The following is a 21089-nucleotide window of genomic DNA, read 5'->3' on the forward strand; positions in this document are numbered from 1 at the left end:
GGTGGCGTCTTGTCTGCCATGGAAATTGTCTTCTACTGCTAGGTCCAAATGTGGATTAACTAGTTCCAGTAGCTACCGCAGGATAACAACAAACAGGAGCTTGCTCTGGGTCACGAGCTCTGGGTCACGAGTACTGCACGAAGGGGTCGCGCGCGGGGCGCGGGGGAGGGGGAGTGCAGTACGACCGTTTGATTGACGTACTTACTGTCCAATGCAACTCGGTGGCAATGGAAATGATTGGCTGGAGTTTTTCGAGCCCTGCCCGTTCCACAGATGATTGACTTGTTTAATTTTCATGTCAGTACTTCTAACTCAGTGGCTGTAAGCGGGTTATGATAAGGATTTCAAGTAATTTTGCAAAAATGGCCAAAAAAGCAAATCACCTATACAACCTTTAATGTTCAAAAAAGTGGCGCCTCACACCAGGTACGCGCAACAGGACCGAATGGGATGCTACCTCTATAAACATAAATAAAAAGTACGGAAGGCCATTTGAGCAACTATCGTGTGAGTAATGTCCTTTTTTATTGACAAAGAATTTGTTGCATGTACTGATGCACTTGGAAAAAGGATATTGTGCAGTTTTCCCCTTTTATGATACAGGATGTTACTAATTTAGCCTAATGTTATTATAAATACTGATATTCCATGTATGACGTCAGAACGAAAGAACCACAACATTATATAATTGTCAGTTACATCATAGCAACGTCCCTTAAAATAATCGGTTAGTAGGGACGTTGCACATCCTGGCGATGTCAAGAGATGTCGTCACAACGTCTCCAAAAAGTATGAAAGCCTTAGAAATGTTGCTTGACAATGACTTGATGTGCAATGAAGATGATTTGCAAATGGGGTAAAGTGCTGAAATGTGTGTAAGTGAGAAACAGGTTCTCTCTGGCTTGAATGTTACAATATTACAACCTTGTCTGAAAGTAAGTGTGTAGTTTCACAACAACAGAGGAGCAGAGGATCTTTGTGTGTATGTCTGTGGGTGTGGGTGTGGGGATGGCCATGGTTCTGGTCTAGGGCTTTAATGCAGAGGTGTCAAGTAACGAAGTACAAATACTTTGTTACCTTACTTAAGTAGACATTTTGGGTATCTATACTTTACTGGAGTAATTATTTTTCAGCCTACTTTTTACTTCTACTTCTTACATTTTCACGCACTTATCTGTACTTTCTACTCCTTACTTTTTAAAAATGGCCTTGTTGCTCCTATTTAATTTCGGCTTGTTTTTATTCCGCCGGCGTTCAAAAAAACACAAACAAAAAAACCTATCCAGATAATTTGCGCCATCGGATAGAGTGAATTTGATTGGTTGGATGAGAGTAGAAACATATACAATTCTGACACCCTGATTTATACGCGATCATGGCACATGCGCATGACCAGAGCCCGTCTACATTCTCTGACATTACATAAATCGCGCAACATTCCAGCTACGAAATAGCAGACGTAGATGAGCGAAATGTTGAAAGGTTGGTAGCCAAGAAGACCAGCCAACCCTTCTACATCCCTGGCCATACCTGGAAGAATTTTTTGAAATGGTTGACTGCAAAAACCACTCAGTTCTTACTCGTTACATCTTAAATTCCTGCAGCTAAGCTTGGATACATACATTTACAATCCCAATAAAGGCTTTGGATAACATGCCTCTGAAGTTTGACTTTTTGCAACATTCCAATACTTACAGGGAACTAGTCATCATATCTTCCGCTCCATGAAACACATGTTAATGTTCAGTAGTACACATATGTGGTTCTTTAATGTATTTGCATTGTACTAATATCAGTTCATTTTCAATGGGCATAAATGTGTGTGAAACATTAGATGGCCTTCAGAAAAATGTTTTTTTGGGGGAAGTGGGGCAGTGTGCTATAGAGGTGTGCTGTGTGTGTGTCACTAATTCACGATGGGATAAATGCAGAGACCAAATTCCTTGTATGTGTGAGCATACTTGGCAAAAAAGCTGATTGTAATTCTATAGGCCCCTGTGGCACGGCCTAAGCTTTTGTCCTTAATGGCATTTTTTCCCCCTTGCATTACTTTTAATTTAATACTTTAACCTTTCTTTAATCAGGTCAGTTGCATGAGATCAAATACGTATTTTAAAAGGGAGAGCTGACTACTATGCCAATAATGAATCAAGTAGTCTTATTGAATCGAGGTAGGCTCTGAATTGTAAAAAAAATAACTCACACCTTACAATACGGGGACAATAATTATTTACCATGCAATTATTTACCATACCATGTGTATTAATGCATATTACTGCATTAAGTATTGTAAATTGAGTAGCCTACAAGTGTTTCCAAATTATTACCTACAGAATGAATTCCTGGACAGGAATTGAGTGAAGTAAGTACAAATATCCCCCAGAATATCTTAGAGATTGGCTTGAACTCTTTTAATTCCCATTATATGGTATTATTCGGAAGCAGCTTTGCCTCAAAGCTCTGCTGACCAACTGCGTGTGATCAAGCTTGTTTTTAATGTTCCAACCTCTGCGTGTATAGACCGAATGTGTGTCTGCTTCTTCCTGGGTATTTCTTCTATTTCAGCAACTGGAGCGTTGCTTTAGCAGGCTTCCTGTTTTTACTTCAGAACTTCCCCAAAGTTATCTATTTTTCTAATGTCAGTTTAAACAACCAAAGCCAAAAGTTGCATAGGAACGTTGCTATGATAACTGACAATTATATAATGTTGCGGTTCTTTCCTTTCAACGTCATAGATGGATTGTCACTTTTCACTAGACATTCATGTTTTTGTCACCCACCCACTCATGTTTTTGTACAATAACTAATACAAATTTGTAATGTGTATATATAGAGAGATAGAGTCGTGGTGGTCGAGAGGGATGGGACCAACTATCTCCCTATCAAACACCAATGAGATGGACCTTCCTTCCATTAAAGACTGTGTTCTGCTCATAAACATTGAAATAAACAAACTCATAGTAAGAGTGAAAGCCATGTCTCATACGGTGTGTGCGCCCCCCTCTCCCTCTTCCCCTCATGAAGGCTAGCTCTGGTGCTGCTGAAAGAGTCTTCATTGTGGTCATAATTCTTCTCATGAAACAGAATGTGGTAAGAGTGTGGAAACAGGTGAGGACGTCCTCCCCCCACCCAGATATAAAAGCCATAACCACCACGTTTTTGGAGCTTTCCGTGTATCAAGGAAGCACATACATTTTTATTTAAAACAATGGTATATCAATTACAACACATTGGATACGAATGAAATCCATCGGTTTGTACATAAGTCACACTTATGTATTATCAGCATAATACTTCAATGCATTATGCTGATATTTTTACATATCTTAGAAAAGCCATCTTGCCAACAATTAAAAATTGCACTTTATGAAGATATTGATTGAATTAAAAAAGGCAAACCATATTTTTTGACTATATAGCGACTATTAAACATAAACAATAATAATTAATGATAACAAATGATAATTATCATTTGTTATTTAATACAGAACATTTGGGCTGCCCAAGAGGGATTCCTCTAAAACCCGTTTTTTTTGTACCACTGGGCTCTGGCAACCACATCATTGGAGTAGTCTTTTCCTGTGGTGCGTGAGTCCACACTCTCGTAAGATTCGACTCTACTGTCTCCAGTGTTGTAGGCTGCGATCGCTCCTGCAGTCAAACATAAGGACAGTGACAGTGTTTAGCCAGAATGTAGATTAGAGGCGCTGCTCATTAAATTAGACCGATCACCGGCAAATTTCTGACCAATCAGGACTCTCTTCCGTGGTTGTTTTGGGGAATCTATCTTGCCTTTCAATCACAACTTAGTGTGTGAATCTAACACTTCCCAGTGGCGCCCACAATTTGGGATGGAGGAAAAAGCAAGTTGTTTTTTTCGGTTGTTTAATTTTAAAATAATCCTCTCTTCTCTTGTCTGCTCTCTCTCTTTATAACTCATCAATCTACTGCAGCTTTAACCACAATTCTCAGAAAATCAAATAGTGCAGGTTTTCTGAGGTCAGAAGAGGAACTTAGAATGGGAACTTAGAATGGGAACTTAGAATGGGAACTTAGAATGGGAACTAATAATAATAATTATTATTGAGACAAACCCTTCAGCTGCTGTTCTGTGCTCCAGCTGGGGAACTTCTTCTGGATCAGTTGAATGAAATTAACCAGGATCTCAGTGGCTTGGTCAATGTGCTCCTCACTGTTCCAAGCTCCTCTCGGTTCGTGGTATCTCTTATCAACCTGTATAGGAGTGTATCTTTTATCATTTATTTATTCCCACAAAATAAAAAAAGATTTTTAGGGCTGGGCGATATATCGAATATATGTATCGCGAGATGTTCTCCAGGGGATGTATAAAATGCCCCTGTTGCGAACATCGAATACAAATTGGCACGCAATGTTTATTTTTGCCGCCGCCAGCATACTCGTTGTGCTTTCACGCGACGGGGCGACAAGATCTCATACAAAGTGAACGTAGCGCCACACTTTCGCCGTGCACAGGCGAGCGCGTTCACGAGGATTTGTGGCGCGGCAAATTCGCTCGAGTTGAAATATTTCAACTTTGATGCGAATTTCGTGTGATGACAGCCAATCAGCGTTGAGTGACATGTGTAACGTAACAGCCAACCAGCGTTCAACCGTCAAACTCGGTGCAGTGCAGTCCGGGGTGAACTGCAGCATGGAGGAGAAAGTGATTGTTGCCGTTTGCGACTCCCGTAGCTCTATATATAATAACATATAATATAATATAATTGCTTGCATAATATCACGGCCAAAAGCTCTGTGCGCCTCCGGATGGCCGTAGCGTGGGGAGCTCATAGTGTTCCCTTCTCTCGCTCTTTCCTGTGGCTCTCTAAACACACTCACTCCCCCCGCCCATTACGAGTCCACGAGATTCTAATGGACGCACGTGTGTGACGTAGTCTGGAAGGCGCGCTGCTGTAGGTGTGTGTACCTCCGACCGGTGAGTGAGAACAGCCAGAGAGAGAATAAAGGATGGAAACGGAGGATTTGGTTTCGAAAAAGAATAGCACTGGATCCTTCGTCTGGCAGTGTATATATAATAATTATTATTCAAACTGTTAATAAATAATTAACGGTTTGAATAAATGCTGTGTTGGTAAATCTAACTTGCTGTGATTTTCCTTTTCGTATGTGCAAGTTCTAAATTGTTCCAATAGAAAGCACTAATGAGTTTAAACAATATGTTGTTTCATGTAATCTACATGCAGACTTATGTTTCAGTAATACTAGAATTATTACTGACGTAACATTATGCCAGACATGGTTGAATCGAGCAATTATGATGTGCTCTAGAGGAGATTCAAAATATATCGAGATATATATCGTGTATCGAGATATAGTAAAAAAATATCGAGATATTCATTTAGGCCCATATCGCCCAGCCCTTGGGCGTCCTGTGCATTCTGAGACTAAAGGCTTTACGCTTAAATAGAACTTGACATGTTTGCTATAATGCTGGGGCAGCCTATAACACAAATGTAGCCCTATTACCTGCATCAGTCCAAAGCCATTATAATTGTCCCCCCAACCGGGGGGGTTAGTGTTGAAGATGACGTTCCCGGCACGGGACGCTCTGGAGATGATTGCAGCGATGACAGCTGGGTCAACATCATGCTTTTCCGCCACATTGTTAATGAAGGACTTGTATTTTTCCATCCTCCGAGCATCGGTTTGAGCCATTGTATGCGATGCCCTTACACCTTTAGGACAGATAATATGTTTACAGTAGCCTACTGTCTTCTCACTTTAAATGGGCAATACAACGTTCACCCCATGACTCTCTCTTCAGTAAAATAATTGGCTTCATCTGGTTGACCAGCAGCACCCTACCGTCGTATTCCAGTTTATCCTGTCGCGAAGTTTTGCTGGACGCTCCGGACATTTCTACCTGCATGATGTCTCCGTACCCTAGACAGGTAGTTGCACGTTATTAATGATATTATTAATGGAAGTTACGTTGCATGAATACGTTTTCTTTCATTATGCACACTTAATGATCAATACTTCCATTTGTAATAAATAAATAAATAGATAATAATTCATGTTGGGTTAAAATGTTAATATAATGTATCTTAACCCATGCCATGTGTAATGTGTAATTAGAAAGTGTTAATGTGCTGCAAGCGCACGGAACTAATGTTTTTTTTCCTCGTTTCCCTACGTCAGTTTAATTGATGTAAAAGCCTGACCATGCGTGCTCTCGTTAAGTGCAGCGTTATTGTTATGTTTGCCTATGAAGTTAAAGCAGACGGCCAAGAAACAAGGACCATAAAATAACCTTTAAAGAACCTCTTTTCACAACAAGCGGCCAGCGAGGTATTCTACATTTAATGCACTTTATTTCCTGTTTTATGCATGTCGTTTTCACGTGCCAATTAGTGTCATATTTCTGTGTTTTATTTCGTGCATGTTAATACTGTATCATTTGCTGATATGCCGTTTTGTTATGCTTATTTGTGATAGTTTTCACGGCTTAAAGGCGTAAAGAGTGCCATTATAGAATGTCCGTTTTGAAAGAAGCCAACCTGTGTCTGTGTTGTGACGAGAGCTACAATTAACTTATCAATCATTCGCTCGAATCAAGTTCATCTCACTAATTATTTACTAATGTCTAATGGTTTAATGTCTAAATCTGTTAAGACAATAAAAAAAATCTTCCGATAGTTTTTTCTGAAAGAGAAGAGCATATTAGATGTCTGACCCATTTTAGCTTTAGATTTAGAATTCCTTGCAGCAGAAGTTGAGAATTCTTGGGTGTCGCCGCTTCCTTTTCTCGTATACGACGATTACGGAAATTTAGTTGTATTGTATTTATAATCACGGACTCTCTAAATCGACGCCACTTCGACCTGGGCGGGACTTTACGTCCTACGTCACTCGCTATGGGTTTGCATGTGTGCGCGTAGCCGTTTGTCTCAGGGATCTGTGCACGAACTCCCTTGCACTACAGATTACGAGCGTCAGTGTCGTACGCGATGGAGGGTGGGTGACATTCCTACAGTCTGTGATGATAGGCTATATTTCTATAAATGATTTACTATTACTAGCGATTAACATGACGAAACAACACGAACTAAGCTAACATTAGACTATAGCCATACCAGATAACGCCATACCAGCTAACCCTAACTATTTCTATTAAACTCTGAACCATTTTGCCACAGGTAACTGTGTGTTGGTGCGTCTTATTGCTTCCCACGTCTGCGTCTGCGTCTGCATCTTTCCCACTCCTGGCTAATAGTTTCAGCTTTTGTACTGTATATCAGAAATGATCACCCTGTACCACACTGCTGACTTGTTGATGTTTTGTGAGCACTCACGCATTTCTCTAGGTATCTTAAGTTTCCTACTGGAGTCATCAAAACATTGGACTTTGTTATTGTAAGAAATATTGTGCAGTAAAAACACTTTGTGTCTTACCGTTACCCTAACCTTAACCCCAGTAACATTTCTTCATCATAAACTACAAGTTACGCAAAATGGCATACAAACATCCAGTCCAATATGAAAGAAAAAAGCTAGCTTCATTAAGGAATCGAACCCCTTATCCCCGCATTAATGAGTTGTTCTCTGACCACTAACCCATCAGGTCTTAGTACATGCGATTCAAGAGTTAACCACTTGACAATCTTTAAACTTCGGTTGCCTAGAAATTGTAAAGACAGTGATGTGTGTACATTGTGCGAGTATCCGTCACTCGCGATGTGTGTGCAGTCCAAAATGAAAGAAAAGACCTTGCATCACTAGGGAATGGAACCCCCAATCATCAGTTGGTCGTTGGTAACTGTAAACAAAGAGATCGCATTTTGTTTAACTGCTAACTAACAAACGGGTTTATGCGTTCAATGAACAAAGATTATGGAAATAAAAGACCACTTTTCCATCAGAAAAATCATCAGAACCGTTATTACCAACCCATAGACACTAAAGCCAAAACCTTTTTCACATGCACACCCATCGCGAGTGACGGCTATGCGCACACATGCACACCCATAGCGAGTGACGTAGGACGTAAAGTCCCGCCCAGGTCGAAGTGGCGTCGATTTAGAGAGTCCCCTATAATCACAGCCTACCGTCACGCTCAGAGGGCGTGGCCACGGCCCACGGCCTCCCAAGCGTGTCCTGCCTCGGTTATTTTTCCGGTATGCCTACAACACTTGATCAGTGTAAAGACTGAGTTAAAACATTCGTTATTTTCTTCAGTAGTTTTGAAACCAATACTTTTATGCTTTTACTTCAGTAAAAAGATTGAGTTGATTCTTCAACTTCTACAGAAGTATTTTTAAACGCTAGTATCTACACTTCTACTTGAGTAATGAATGTGAATACTTTTGACACCTAATTTTGTCGTCCTCCATACTCCTTTCCTGGGTCACTTTAGTACCTGAAGGATCCACACGATGGCGCCAGAGAATATTACGTTGAGCTATCTGATTTTAACGAAACTATGATGACATAAACTCGTAGCATGAAATTAGCATCACAAGTAAGATCTGACTCCAAGTGTGCCTATATGACTTTTAGCGGAGCTTGTATGACCATAATCACTATTGCACACGTGGACGCATAAGCGTTTTTTATTTACTGATTCACATGATTCACTATTGATCGAAACATGTTACTAAGCGTGTCAAGTTTTTTAGACCACCATCGCCAGAATGTGAAGCCAAAATCGTTTTTAACAAAAGACACCAAGTTAAAGCTCAGAAACACATTGTGGTCAAAAGCGATTCTCTCCCTGAAAAGGTTTTTTCGCACATAAAAAAAATGGCCTCATAGCACATGCAATAGCACATATAGCAGACATGAGACACGCATTGTCTAATCAGTGACACAACATAGTCTATAACAGGGGGCCATATGTTGCAGCAAAAGGGTCAATGAAATGACCCCAATGTCAAACAAGTCATTAAATGCTTTTCACTCTTACTATAAGTTGTGTGTATGGCAATGTTTATGAGCAGAATGCAACACAAAATAGATCAACTGTAATAATAGAGTGAAGGGAGAGATATAATACACCACCAGCTATCCAATGTGTGTGTATCCGGCGTCGCCCCCTAATTCCACAGACACATCAAAATGCTGTTGTGATATTTCATATAAAGTTGATCAACTCTGGCAAAGGCAAATGGGGGCTGCTGAACCAACTTTCTTCATTCCATTAAACGTTCTGCTCTTAAACATTGCCATACACACAACTTACAGTAAGAGTGAAGGCTAGCTCTGGTGCTGAAAGTGTAGGGCAGGTGGTCTTCATTGTGGTCATAATTCTTCTCATGAAAGGTGGGTAAGCGTGTGTTAAACTAGTGAGGAAGTCCTCCCCCCACCAAGTAATGTAGTGGGGGGATATAGAAGCCATCACCACGTTTTGGACCTTGTCGTGTAGTAAGCAAGAACATCTGGAAAGTGTTCTTCTCCCACATTTTTATTCAAAATGCTTGGAAATAATTGCAACAGATAGGATTCGAATGATGTGAATTGGTTGGTATTTCTTTCAAAATGGCCAAAAAAAATATTTCAAAGTGTGTGTGTGTGTGTGTGTGTGTGTGTGTGTGTGTGTGTGTGTGTGTGTGTGTGTGTGTGTGTGTGTGTGTGTGTGTGTGTGTGTGTGTGTGTGTGTGTGTGTGTGTATATATATATATGTGCATGTGTATGTACCGTATGTTACTTCTACAGTTGAAGTACGACTGATGATTTGAATCATCGACCATCAGGTTTTTTTTCGGGTTTATTTTTTTCTCACGTCGCGCCCCCCCTGAAGAACTCTGGCGCCCCCCAGGGGGGGCGTGCCCCACAGTTTGAAAACCACTGTCATAAAACATCACAAAAAAAACAGCTGGAATACAAAGAGTTTGCTTTGTATTCCAGCTGGGCTGTTATGAGCAAATTTCTATACGCTACTATAGATCCATTCCAAAACATGTTCCAAGTAAGCTATAGGACAACGCATAATGCATCCTGGAATGAGTGAAGCTTGCCTGCTGACACGTTAAAATGACTGTCACAACTGCCATGAGCAAAGAGCAAAACCATTTGTACATAGTGTAGGCTACAGTAGCCTATTCGATATTGAATGAAGTAGGTTACTTTACACTCCCTGTCACTGTACAGAGTAGACGATATGAATTGCTTACACCCAGCCTCTCTTTCAATATAACACGCACTCGCATTCTGTAAAACACCATCAGTAAATAATAATATGAAAATAATATAAAATATCTTTCAACAAGAAAAAAATAAGTTGTTTACTGTAAATGGATAAAGGTCAACAAATGCGCAATTTTCAGCTGTCAGAAATGTGTTGTGATCACTTGTATTCCTCATAGCTCTCAGGCTGTGAGGAAATCAGCAGCCCGCGATCGCAGCTCCTTTGATGCGAACGAGCACAGAGCGCAGAGTTCAGAGCCGGACAATGATGTCGTAGTAAAGCCCTCAGGTCTACTCTGCATGTATTAACTGTGGCTAAACATAAACTGCACTGAAGTCATCATAACTTCAGAAGTTCTCATTTTCAAATGATTATGAATACTATTATTGTTATTTGAAGCCGTGTCAGTCTTGACTGTGGGTGGTGTGGTCCTCTTTGTCTGCTAGTGTCTATAATACAGTAATATTTTTGTCGACATTATCAAACGGAAGAACTTTTATTTTGAAGAGCACAGGGCAACGAAGCACATTAGCCAATAAGAGGACCCGCCCACCGGCGGAAACCAGATATTGAGTGGTAAATTCGTTTTGAACCAAAAAACGAATAAACAAACTGAAATATTGATTTTCTTTTTTGGACAAAACGAAAAAACTGCTGGTTTTTGGTTTCTGCTTATGTCAATTATTTCCAGAAAACAGAGTAATAAAACGTACCTACCTTGCTCCATCTCCCATCCCCTTTAAGAGCCATGAGTGCATTTGAATCTGATGAGTTGATATTTTGACAGCTTTTTTCGTTTGCAGTCTCCGATGAGACAGATGACTACATGAATTTCAAACTTCAAATGGCTCGGTTCATGGCCAGATAATATGGCCTGATTCACACATGGAATAGCGTTTTCTTCCACAACTTCAGAAACACTGAGGCCTCAAATAAATTTCGGCAAAGAAAACTTAAAACACCTATGATAGGCGCTAGCTGTGGTTATATTTAATGATATACGCGATACATTAACAAACATCGTTTCTTACCAGTATTGTATGTGTAACCCAAATGTCCCGCTGCCTCTCTATGACCCTTGGACTCTGCGTTGTGTTTGATTGTTGGTGTGATGGGTAGAGAAGGACCACGGGACACAGTTGTTCGGGATTGAGGAAGACGCTTGGCCATTTATTCCCCAACAGTGGAAATTCTTCAATAGTCGCCTTGTATCTTGTATCCATTAGGGTCAAACATGAAACAATTAGAAAATACTCTTTGACCCAACAGAGTGTAAAAATACATACATATAACCATAAACTATATAATTAAATATACATTCTCTTTCAAATAAAAGAAGAAAAGGACGAAAACATTAACGGGAAACTTCACCCATTTCCATTAAGCTTTGTATCGTTAGAAACCCACTCATATTTTTGAATGGTAAACAAACCCCGCCGAATAGTCAAATCTTTGGACTGAAAAGGCAGATCTGATTCGACTAAGAAAATTCAGAGTCTGGGACCCTGAATGAATCTGTGTAAACTGGCAGTTTACACAGATTAAGATGTTCAAATGTATTTAAAAAAGGTTAAGCTAAAACATGCTTAGATAAAGTTGTTAAGTTGTGTTAAGAAAAGTGTTTAAAAACGCACAAAGATGTTGTAATGTTTCAGAAATATGTTTAAAATGTTTTAAAAATATGTTTAAAGAATATGCTTCAAATGTTTCAAAAATATGTTTCAAATGTTTCAAAAATATGTTTCAACTGTTTTAAAATTATGATAAGAGATGTTTAAAATGTGTAAAATAATTAAAATAGCTTTCAAAACACAGGTATTTAGAACTTTTTTTTTCGGGGGGGGGGGCACAGCTGACATTTTTTCTCTGAGGGGGGGCTCACTCTCTCACACTTTGAAAACCCCAGATATACGCAATACATTAACAAACATTGTTTTTACCAGTATTGTATGTGTAACCCAAATGTCCCGCTGCCTCTCTATGACCCTTGGACTCTGCGTTGTGTTTGATTGTTGGTGTGATGGGAGAAGGACCACGGGACACAGTTGTTCGGGATTGTGGAAGACGCTTGGTAATTTATTCCCCAACAGTGGAAATTCTTCAATAGTCGCCTTGTATCTTGTATCCATTAGGGTCAAACATGAAACAAGAATTAGAAAATACTCTTTGACCCAACAAAATGTAAAAATAAAAACATATAACCATAAACTATATACTTAAATAAACAATGTCTTTCAAATAAGACATTAAATCAAGCAGTAGACAAAATCATATTGTACGAGATCCTATAAGACGCAAACACACACATCACATATAACACTCGGCAGGTAAACGAACATCCCATGCAACATATTGACCAAACAAACTGAACGGATGGGTGGTATAAACTTATATTTAAAATATAGATTGTGCAAGATAACTAAAACACTGCTCACCTTGTATCAATTAGGGTCAAACATGAAACAAGATGGCGCACACACGAACTACGTTGGCACACAAGGGACACAATATTCAAATCGGGGTAAACAGCGCCACATGGTGGCCTGTCTATTTATCAACCTTGCATTATCGTTATCGATTTGTGTTCCTACTATGCATGTCCCCCCGTTAATATACATTGCCATGGACTGTATTATGCTTTACGTGTTTGGTTTGCGTGTGTTTAAACAGATGGACGCACACGCGCGCGCCGGTTTTCATTAATTATTTTACACATACACACACGCGCCCGCATTCATTCATTCTTTTTAACACTCACTAGCGGTAAAACAAGGTTTTCACATGATCGAATACTCATCAATCCTAAAAGTTATGGGCTTGTACACGATGTCTATGTCAAGAAAATATGTGTTTTCTGTACGGTCTTTGCAGATGCATTGATTTAAAAGTACAACTTATTACCGCTCTATCAGCTGTTCTTTCCCAAATAATTTACCAAGAATGTGTGGCTAGGTTAGCCTGGTTCTACCAGACTCTCGTACTTCACTTCATTTCATTTCATTTGTACAGAGAGTCTGGACCTAATCAATTGACAAACGTTAACTCACTTGAAGGCGGGTGTCTGTTGAAGTTTAAAATGATTGGATCTGCCCAGTGCCACTCTGGATCTGCCATAACCAATCGCTAACGTTTGGTTGTGACGTATGTCATGCGCCGGGAATCACGCGCAGGTTGTACACAAACCAAACACCTTGCGCGTCTGCACGAAAATGTCCGTCAACGACAGCTGCAGGTTTTGTTCGTCGCATTTAATTTATCAGGGAAAAATTGCACATTGTAAATCAATATTTTATAGTAAGGCCAGAGATGATGTATGCAGTCAACTTTCGAAGCTGGGTCTAATCGTTGACAACACGCCATCGTCATTGTTCTCAGACACGCCCTCTGTTCGCTGATTGGGCGCCGCTGTGGCGGCCCCAGAAAACCAAATTACATACAGCAGGTCCAGACCTAGTACTGAAGGGAAATTCAAATTGAGCGGAAGTACTTAGGCGGGCGGAGCCAGGCTATGGCTAGGTAGGTGAGAGAAGCAAAGTGTATGCGCGAGGTGCACAAGCAACATTACGCATGCGCCCTTAAAATAGCATCGGAACAACGCGCCACTGACTTTAAACCAGGTATTTCCTGGTTTGTGGTGCAATTGTTTTCTGAAACTGCAAAATAGCACCAGGGAACGTTTGCGCCAGAACACGCCTCCTCCTTTCGCCGAAACGCCCCTTGGGGTTCAAGATCATTCCCTAATTTACCGACGCGTAGGGCAGGAGGGAAAAGAACGCTCTGCGCCAGTTGCAAACTAGCCACACGACACATGCGCCAGTGATTAAGTCGATTGCGCCGGATGCAAGATAGGGCCCGACATGTTTTGGAGGTTTTTACGCCTCTGAACCGTAAATGTCCCCGGATTTTGTCTCAGAAATCTGGTTACCTTATATTATGGCCCCCATCATGTTGTTGATCTCGAAACGGACCCCTAGCTAAACAGATTGAAGACCCCTGCTCTATAAGCTGACTCTGGGGAATTTGATCAGGTTTCAAATCTACCCGGTTTCGTTTTGGATTCGTGTGTACGCCTGAAACCGACTGAAACCGCAAACCATGACGTCATCGCCCCACCCCTCGACCTTCTAGCCAATGGCTCTTAAGCCCGCGGAGTCTCAGAAATCACATGCGAGCATGCGCATAAGGGCAGCCTTTATGCGCATGCTCGCCTCTTCTTCTTATTTCATTTCTTCTGGATTTCTGTACCAGAAGAGGCGCCCCTTATGGGCCTGGAATGTGTACTACAGCGTTTCTACAGATCTACCCGGTTTCGCTTGGCTTCGTCTTTACGGAGATACTTTGAAACCGGATAGATCGAAACCGTAACGGTTTCGCCCGTTTCGGCTTCGTGTGAACGGGGCCTCAGGCTACTGCTTCTTTGTTTTGAGCCAAAGAAAAAAAAAAAAAAAAAAGTTTTTTTTTTATTTTTTATAAAACAATTGCGTTAATCGCGCGATAAAATTTTTAACGCCGTTAAATTTGGTTTGCGTTAACGCCGTTAATAACGCGTTTAACTGACAGCTCTAATGAAAATACATTGAACATCTTGCTCAACTTGTCCAAGACCACAAGACTACTGGGAGCGGCTGGTTCTGAGAGTAAACAAGACCTAATTGTGTGTGTGTGTGTGTGTGTGTGTGTGTGTGTGTGTGTGTGTGTGTGTGTGTGTGTGTGTGTGTGTGTGTGTGTGTGTGTGTGTGTGTGTGTGTGTGTGTGTGTGTGTGTGTCTCTTCAGAGACTGGAAAGCAAAGAAATTTGGTCAGATTTGAGCTTTGATAAATTATCATTGATGTCATTTTTTGTTTGTTGCATTGTTATTCAAAACAACACAACTTTAAATGTATTACTGCTTTTGCAGGGATATAGAATGATTTGAACCTTTTACTATCAAGCTTGAGGCTCGACTTCCAAGCCCAAGACTTAAAAACAGCCATTTAGTAAAGAAGACATAACAGTGGTGTTTCAGATATCAATCTTCATTCATATCATGAATTTCTGTTTATGCTGGTACAGAGTATCTGTTGCGTGCGATGGATGGCGTAATGTGCTTCTCATCGACTTTGATGGGAAAGCAACATGTCTGATCACATTCAAACTTCACTCACACCACACCTTTAGGCTTCAATGTGACAATACACCATTTTAGTTTGCCAATAGCAAAAGCAAACACTTTAGAGGTCAATCAACTGGTGAGCATTAAGCATTTTAGGTTTATCTGTGTTTTCTCTATTTTTATTTTAGTATTGCAAATGAGCATAGCCAGTTAAATGGATAGACAAGACAAAGGAGACTGTATTTTATACACTGTGTGTATCCCTGATTGTCTTTTGAAACATTTCAGGGGTTTCCCCCCGTAAGTCGTTGCAGCAGAGTAAAATCACTATTCTATTTCCTGCTCAACTGCAGAGGGAGAAATAACATATGGAACCATGTACAATCATGATCTTGTTAATCCAACCTAAGGCAAAATTTTTCCCAGTTGTCTTGACAATGGGCATCAATTGAATCAGCTCATCATATATCACTCTGTTTCCAGAGTCCTAACCCATTCCGCATTGAATAGGCTGCTAGTATGGTGCAAAATATTGGAGGCTTCTCCGCCAAACTGTTGGAATACTGGTAGAGAGAGAAACGCGTCAGCAGTGGGGGGGGGGGGGGGGGGGGGGGCATGCTCCGGGCCCTGTCCCTTTGACATTCATAACACCTCAGAGGGTCCTGGGTTGACCAGCGAACACTCAGACAGACATCCCTCTGTAGTCAATGACATCAGTCTATTTCTCTGTTCATTTAGATAATAAGTATATGTAAGGTTAACTTTAAGCATAAATTCTACAAGAATATAAGGTCAATATTGTTACAATGGAGCCAAATGTTTAACACTATTGATATTACCTGGCCTTCCTTTGTCAAACAAATGCCTACATTCTGACAAACCCCCGACGCCTCCTTTAGGTATAAATGGCCCCTTGGAGAGACATCTGCCCCAGCCCCTCCAATGAGACGGATGCATGACTACATGAATTTCAAACTTCAAATGGCTCAGTTCATGGCCAGATAATATGGCCTAATTCACACATGGAATAGCGTTTTCTTCCACAACTTCAGAAACACTGAGTCCTCAAATAAAATCCTGGCAAAGTAAACTTAAGACACATACGATATGCGGTGATTGGGGTTATATTTAATGATATACGCTTACGCAATACATTAACAAACATTGTTTTTACCAGTATTGTATGTGTAACCCAAATGTCCCGCTGCCTCTCTATGACCCTTGGACTCTGCGTTGTGTTTGATTGTTGGTGTGATGGGAGAAGGACCACGGGACACAGTTGTTCGGGATTGTGGAAGACGCTTGGTAATTTATTCCCCAACAGTGGAAATTCTTCAATAGTCGCCTTGTATCTTGTATCCATTAGGGTCAAACATGAAACAAGAATTAGAAAATACTCTTTGACCCAACAAAATGTAAAAATAAAAACATATAACCATAAACTATATACTTAAATAAACAATGTCTTTCAAATAAAAGACAAAAAGGACGAAAACATTCAATCAAGCAGTAGACAAAATCATATGTACGAGATCCTATAAGACGCAAACACACACATCACATATAACACTCAACAGGTAAACGAACATCCCATGCAACATATTGACCAAACAAACTGAACGGATGGGTGATTTAAACTTGTATTTAAAATATAGATTGTGCAAGATAACTAAAACACTGCTCACCTTGTATCCATTAGGGTCAAACATGAAACAAGATGGCGCACGCACAAACTACGTTGGCACACAAGGCAATAGTATCTGTCTGCGTCCTGCAAGACGGAGGCGTAACTTGGAGTAGGAGGCGTAACTTGTAGTCGGAGGTGTAACTTGTGCGTGTCTGGTACTTTTCTAAATCGCGGAAGTGATCTGTATGTAGCAGTGGTGCGCGGGTACATAAATGACCGCAACTCGGACCTCAAATATTAGGCCTTATATAAAAATAATGCACCCCACCCGCTCATTTAAAAATATGCTCTTGATTAGCTTAATCTTGATATGCTCTTGATTAGCTTAATCATAGCCTTACTTGAAACTGACATCCCTGAGTCATATGCATTTAAGAAAAGAAGCCTATTACAATTTTACAATGACATGTAATGCATATAGCAGTTTAACGTGGGGAACCTGCTTAAGTTTAGCCTACTTAATCCCTTATACCTTTAACAAAAAGACTGCAGATTAATAATTCAGGGACGCAATATTCAAATCACGGTAAACAGCGTCACATGGTGGCCTGTCTAATTATCAACCTTACATATTATCGTTATCGACTTGTGTTCCTAATATGCATTTGTCCCCCCATTATTATACATTGCCATGGACTGTATTATGCGTTACGTGTTTTCCGGTTTTAATTAATTATTTTCAGAGGGGGACAGAGTACACAGCTTCCTTACTTGAGTAAAAGTACAGATACCCCTTGCTAAATTTTACTCAAGTACAAGTAAAAGTACTACAGTCAGATGTCTAAGTCATTTTCATCTTTTTACCATGTTGCTTTATTTAACATTTCTCACTTGCCGACAAGGCAATAGCACAATAGTAAACAGTATAACAGTATACTCAAGAACATAAAAACAATTGCTCAGCTTACATAAATATGTAATATCAGAAAATATAATTCAGCTAACAATTGTATGTATGTGTGAGTTTCTCTGTTTTTTCATCAATCAAATCAACAACCGTCTCATCTAGAGAATTTCTGTTTATGCTGGTACAGAGTATCTGTTGCGTGCGATGGATGGCGTAATGTGCTTCTCATCGACTTTGATGGGAAAGCAACATGTCTGATCACATTCAAACTTCACTCACACCACACCTTTAGGCTTCAATGTGACAATACACCATTTTAGTTTGCCAATAGCAAAAGCAAACACTTTAGAGGTCAATCAACTGGTGAGCATTAAGCATTTTAGGTTTATCTGTGTTTTCTCCATTTTTATTTGAGTATTGCAAATGAGCATAGCCAGTTAAATGGATAGACAAGACAAAGGAGACAGTATTTTATACACTGTGTGTATCCCTGATTGTCTTTTGAAACATTTCAGGGGTTTCCCCCCGTAAGTCGTTGCAGCAGAGTAAAATCACTATTCTATTTCCTGCTCAACTGCAGAGGGAGAAATAACATATGGAACCATGTACAATCATGATCTTGTTAATCCAACCTAAGGCAAAATTTTTCCCAGTTGTCTTGACAATGGGCATCAATTGAATCAGCTCATCATATATTACTCTGTTTCCAGAGTCCTAACCCATTCCGCATAGAATAGGCTGCTAGTATGGTGCAAAATATTGGAGGCTTCTCCGCCAAACTGTTGGAATACTGGTAGAGAGAGAAACGCGTCAGCAGTGGGGGGGGGGGGGGGGGGGGGGGGGGGGGCAGGCTCCGGGCCCTGTCCCTTTGACATTCATAACACCTCAGAGGGTCCTGGGTTGACCAGCGAACACTCAGACAGACATCCCTCTGTAGTCAATGACATCAGTCTATTTCTCTGTTCATTTAGATAATAAGTATATGTAAGGTTAACTTTAAGCATAAATTCTACAAGAATATAAGGTCAATATTGTTACAATGGAGCCAAATGTTTAACACTATTGATATTACCTGGCCTTCCTTTGTCAAACAAATGCCTACATTCTGACAAACCCCCGACGCCTCCTTTAGGTATAAATGGCCCCTTGGAGAGACATCTGCCCCAGCCCCTCCAATGAGACGGATGCATGACTACATGAATTTCAAACTTCAAATGGCTCAGTTCATGGCCAGATAATATGGCCTAATTCACACATGGAATAGCGTTTTCTTCCACAACTTCAGAAACACTGAGTCCTCAAATAAAATCCTGGCAAAGTAAACTTAAGACACATACGATATGCGGTGATTGGGGTTATATTTAATGATATACGCTTACGCAATACATTAACAAACATCGTTTCTTACCAGTATTGTATGTGTAACCCAAATGTCCCGCTGCCTCTCTATGACCCTTGGACTCTGCGTTGTGTTTGATTGTTGGTGTGATGGGAGAAGGACCACGGGACACAGTTGTTCGGGATTGTGGAAGACGCTTGGTAATTTATTCCCCAACAGTGGAAATTCTTCAATAGTCGCCTTGTATCTTGTATCCATTAGGGTCAAACATGAAACAAGAATTAGAAAATACTCTTTGACCCAACAAAATGTAAAAATAAAAACATATAACCATAAACTATATACTTAAATAAACAATGTCTTTCAAATAAAAGACAAAAAGGACGAAAACATTCAATCAAGCAGTAGACAAAATCATATGTACGAGATCCTATAAGACGCAAACACACACATCACATATAACACTCAACAGGTAAACGAACATCCCATGCAACATATTGACCAAACAAACTGAACGGATGGGTGATTTAAACTTGTATTTAAAATATAGATTGTGCAAGATAACTAAAACACTGCTCACCTTGTATCCATTAGGGTCAAACATGAAACAAGATGGCGCACGCACAAACTACGTTGGCACACAAGGCAATAGTATCTGTCTGCGTCCTGCAAGACGGAGGCGTAACTTGGAGTAGGAGGCGTAACTTGTAGTCGGAGGTGTAACTTGTGCGTGTCTGGTACTTTTCTAAATCGCGGAAGTGATCTGTATGTAGCAGTGGTGCGCGGGTACATAAATGACCGCAACTCGGACCTCAAATATTAGGCCTTATATAAAAATAATGCACCCGACCCGCTCATTTAAAAATATGCTCTTGATTAGCTTAATCTTGATATGCTCTTGATTAGCTTAATCATAGCCTTACTTGAAACTGACATCCCTGAGTCATATGCATGTAAGAAAAGAAGCCTATTACAATTTTACAATGACATGTAATGCATATAGCAGTTTAACGTGGGGAACCTGCTTAAGTTTAGCCTACTTAATCCCTTATACCTTTAACAAAAAGACTGCAGATTAATAATTCAGGGACGCAATATTCAAATCACGGTAAACAGCGTCACATGGTGGCCTGTCTAATTATCAACCTTACATATTATCGTTATCGACTTGTGTTCCTAATATGCATTTGTCCCCCCATTATTATACATTGCCATGGACTGTATTATGCGTTACGTGTTTTCCGGTTTTAATTAATTATTTTCAGAGGGGGACAGAGTACACAGCTTCCTTACTTGAGTAAAAGTACAGATACCCCTTGCTAAATTTTACTCAAGTACAAGTAAAAGTACTACAGTCAGATGTCTAAGTCATTTTCATCTTTTTACCATGTTGCTTTATTTAACATTTCTCACTTGCCGACAAGGCAATAGCACAATAGTAAACAGTATAACAGTATACTCAAGAACATAAAAACAATTGCTCAGCTTACATAAATATGTAATATCAGAAAATATAATTCAGCTAACAATTGTATGTATGTGTGAGTTTCTCTGTTTTTTCATCAATCAAATCAACAACCGTCTCTCATCTAAATCTGACCATGGAGTTGACTTTTTTGGAAAGCGAAGGTGATTGCTGATAGGCTGAAGGCTGTCCTAATCAGTGGCGCTTGCACAATCCAATCACGTTTAAGAGGGAAACAACTATTTGAGGGTTTCTGAGATTTTTATTTTCTCCTTTTATTTTTTAGAAGAAGTAACGGTACTCACGGTTATGGATAGAAATGTAGCGGAGTAAAGAGTATTTGCCTCTCGAATTTACTTCAGTAAAGTCATGAGTACTCCCCAAAAATGATACTCGAGTAAAGTACAGATCCCTCAAAATTGTACTTAAGTACTGTACTCAAGTAAATGTACTCCGTTACTGTCCGGCTCTGATTATTTTACACATACACA

The 21089-nt window shown here is 40.1% G+C and overlaps 1 protein-coding gene across 1 annotated transcript; it reads right to left on the minus strand.

Moving 5' to 3' along the window:
* Positions 1-3156: 3156 nt before the first annotated feature.
* Positions 3157-14107, minus strand: LOC115541106 (lysozyme g). Its single transcript, XM_030352887.1, has 6 exons — positions 14094-14107; positions 6719-6727; positions 5848-5925; positions 5509-5717; positions 4095-4233; positions 3157-3651 (listed from the first exon to the last, which is right to left on the minus strand). The coding sequence occupies exons 2-6, from the start codon at positions 6720-6722 to the stop codon at positions 3518-3520; spliced, it is 564 nt and encodes a 187-aa protein (XP_030208747.1). The 5' UTR covers positions 6723-6727; positions 14094-14107; the 3' UTR covers positions 3157-3517.
* Between the last annotated feature and the right edge of the window lie 6982 nt (positions 14108-21089).

The sequence above is a fragment of the Gadus morhua genome, chromosome 3 (assembly GCF_902167405.1).
Source record: "Gadus morhua chromosome 3, gadMor3.0, whole genome shotgun sequence".
Taxonomy (NCBI): Eukaryota; Metazoa; Chordata; class Actinopteri; order Gadiformes; family Gadidae; genus Gadus; species Gadus morhua.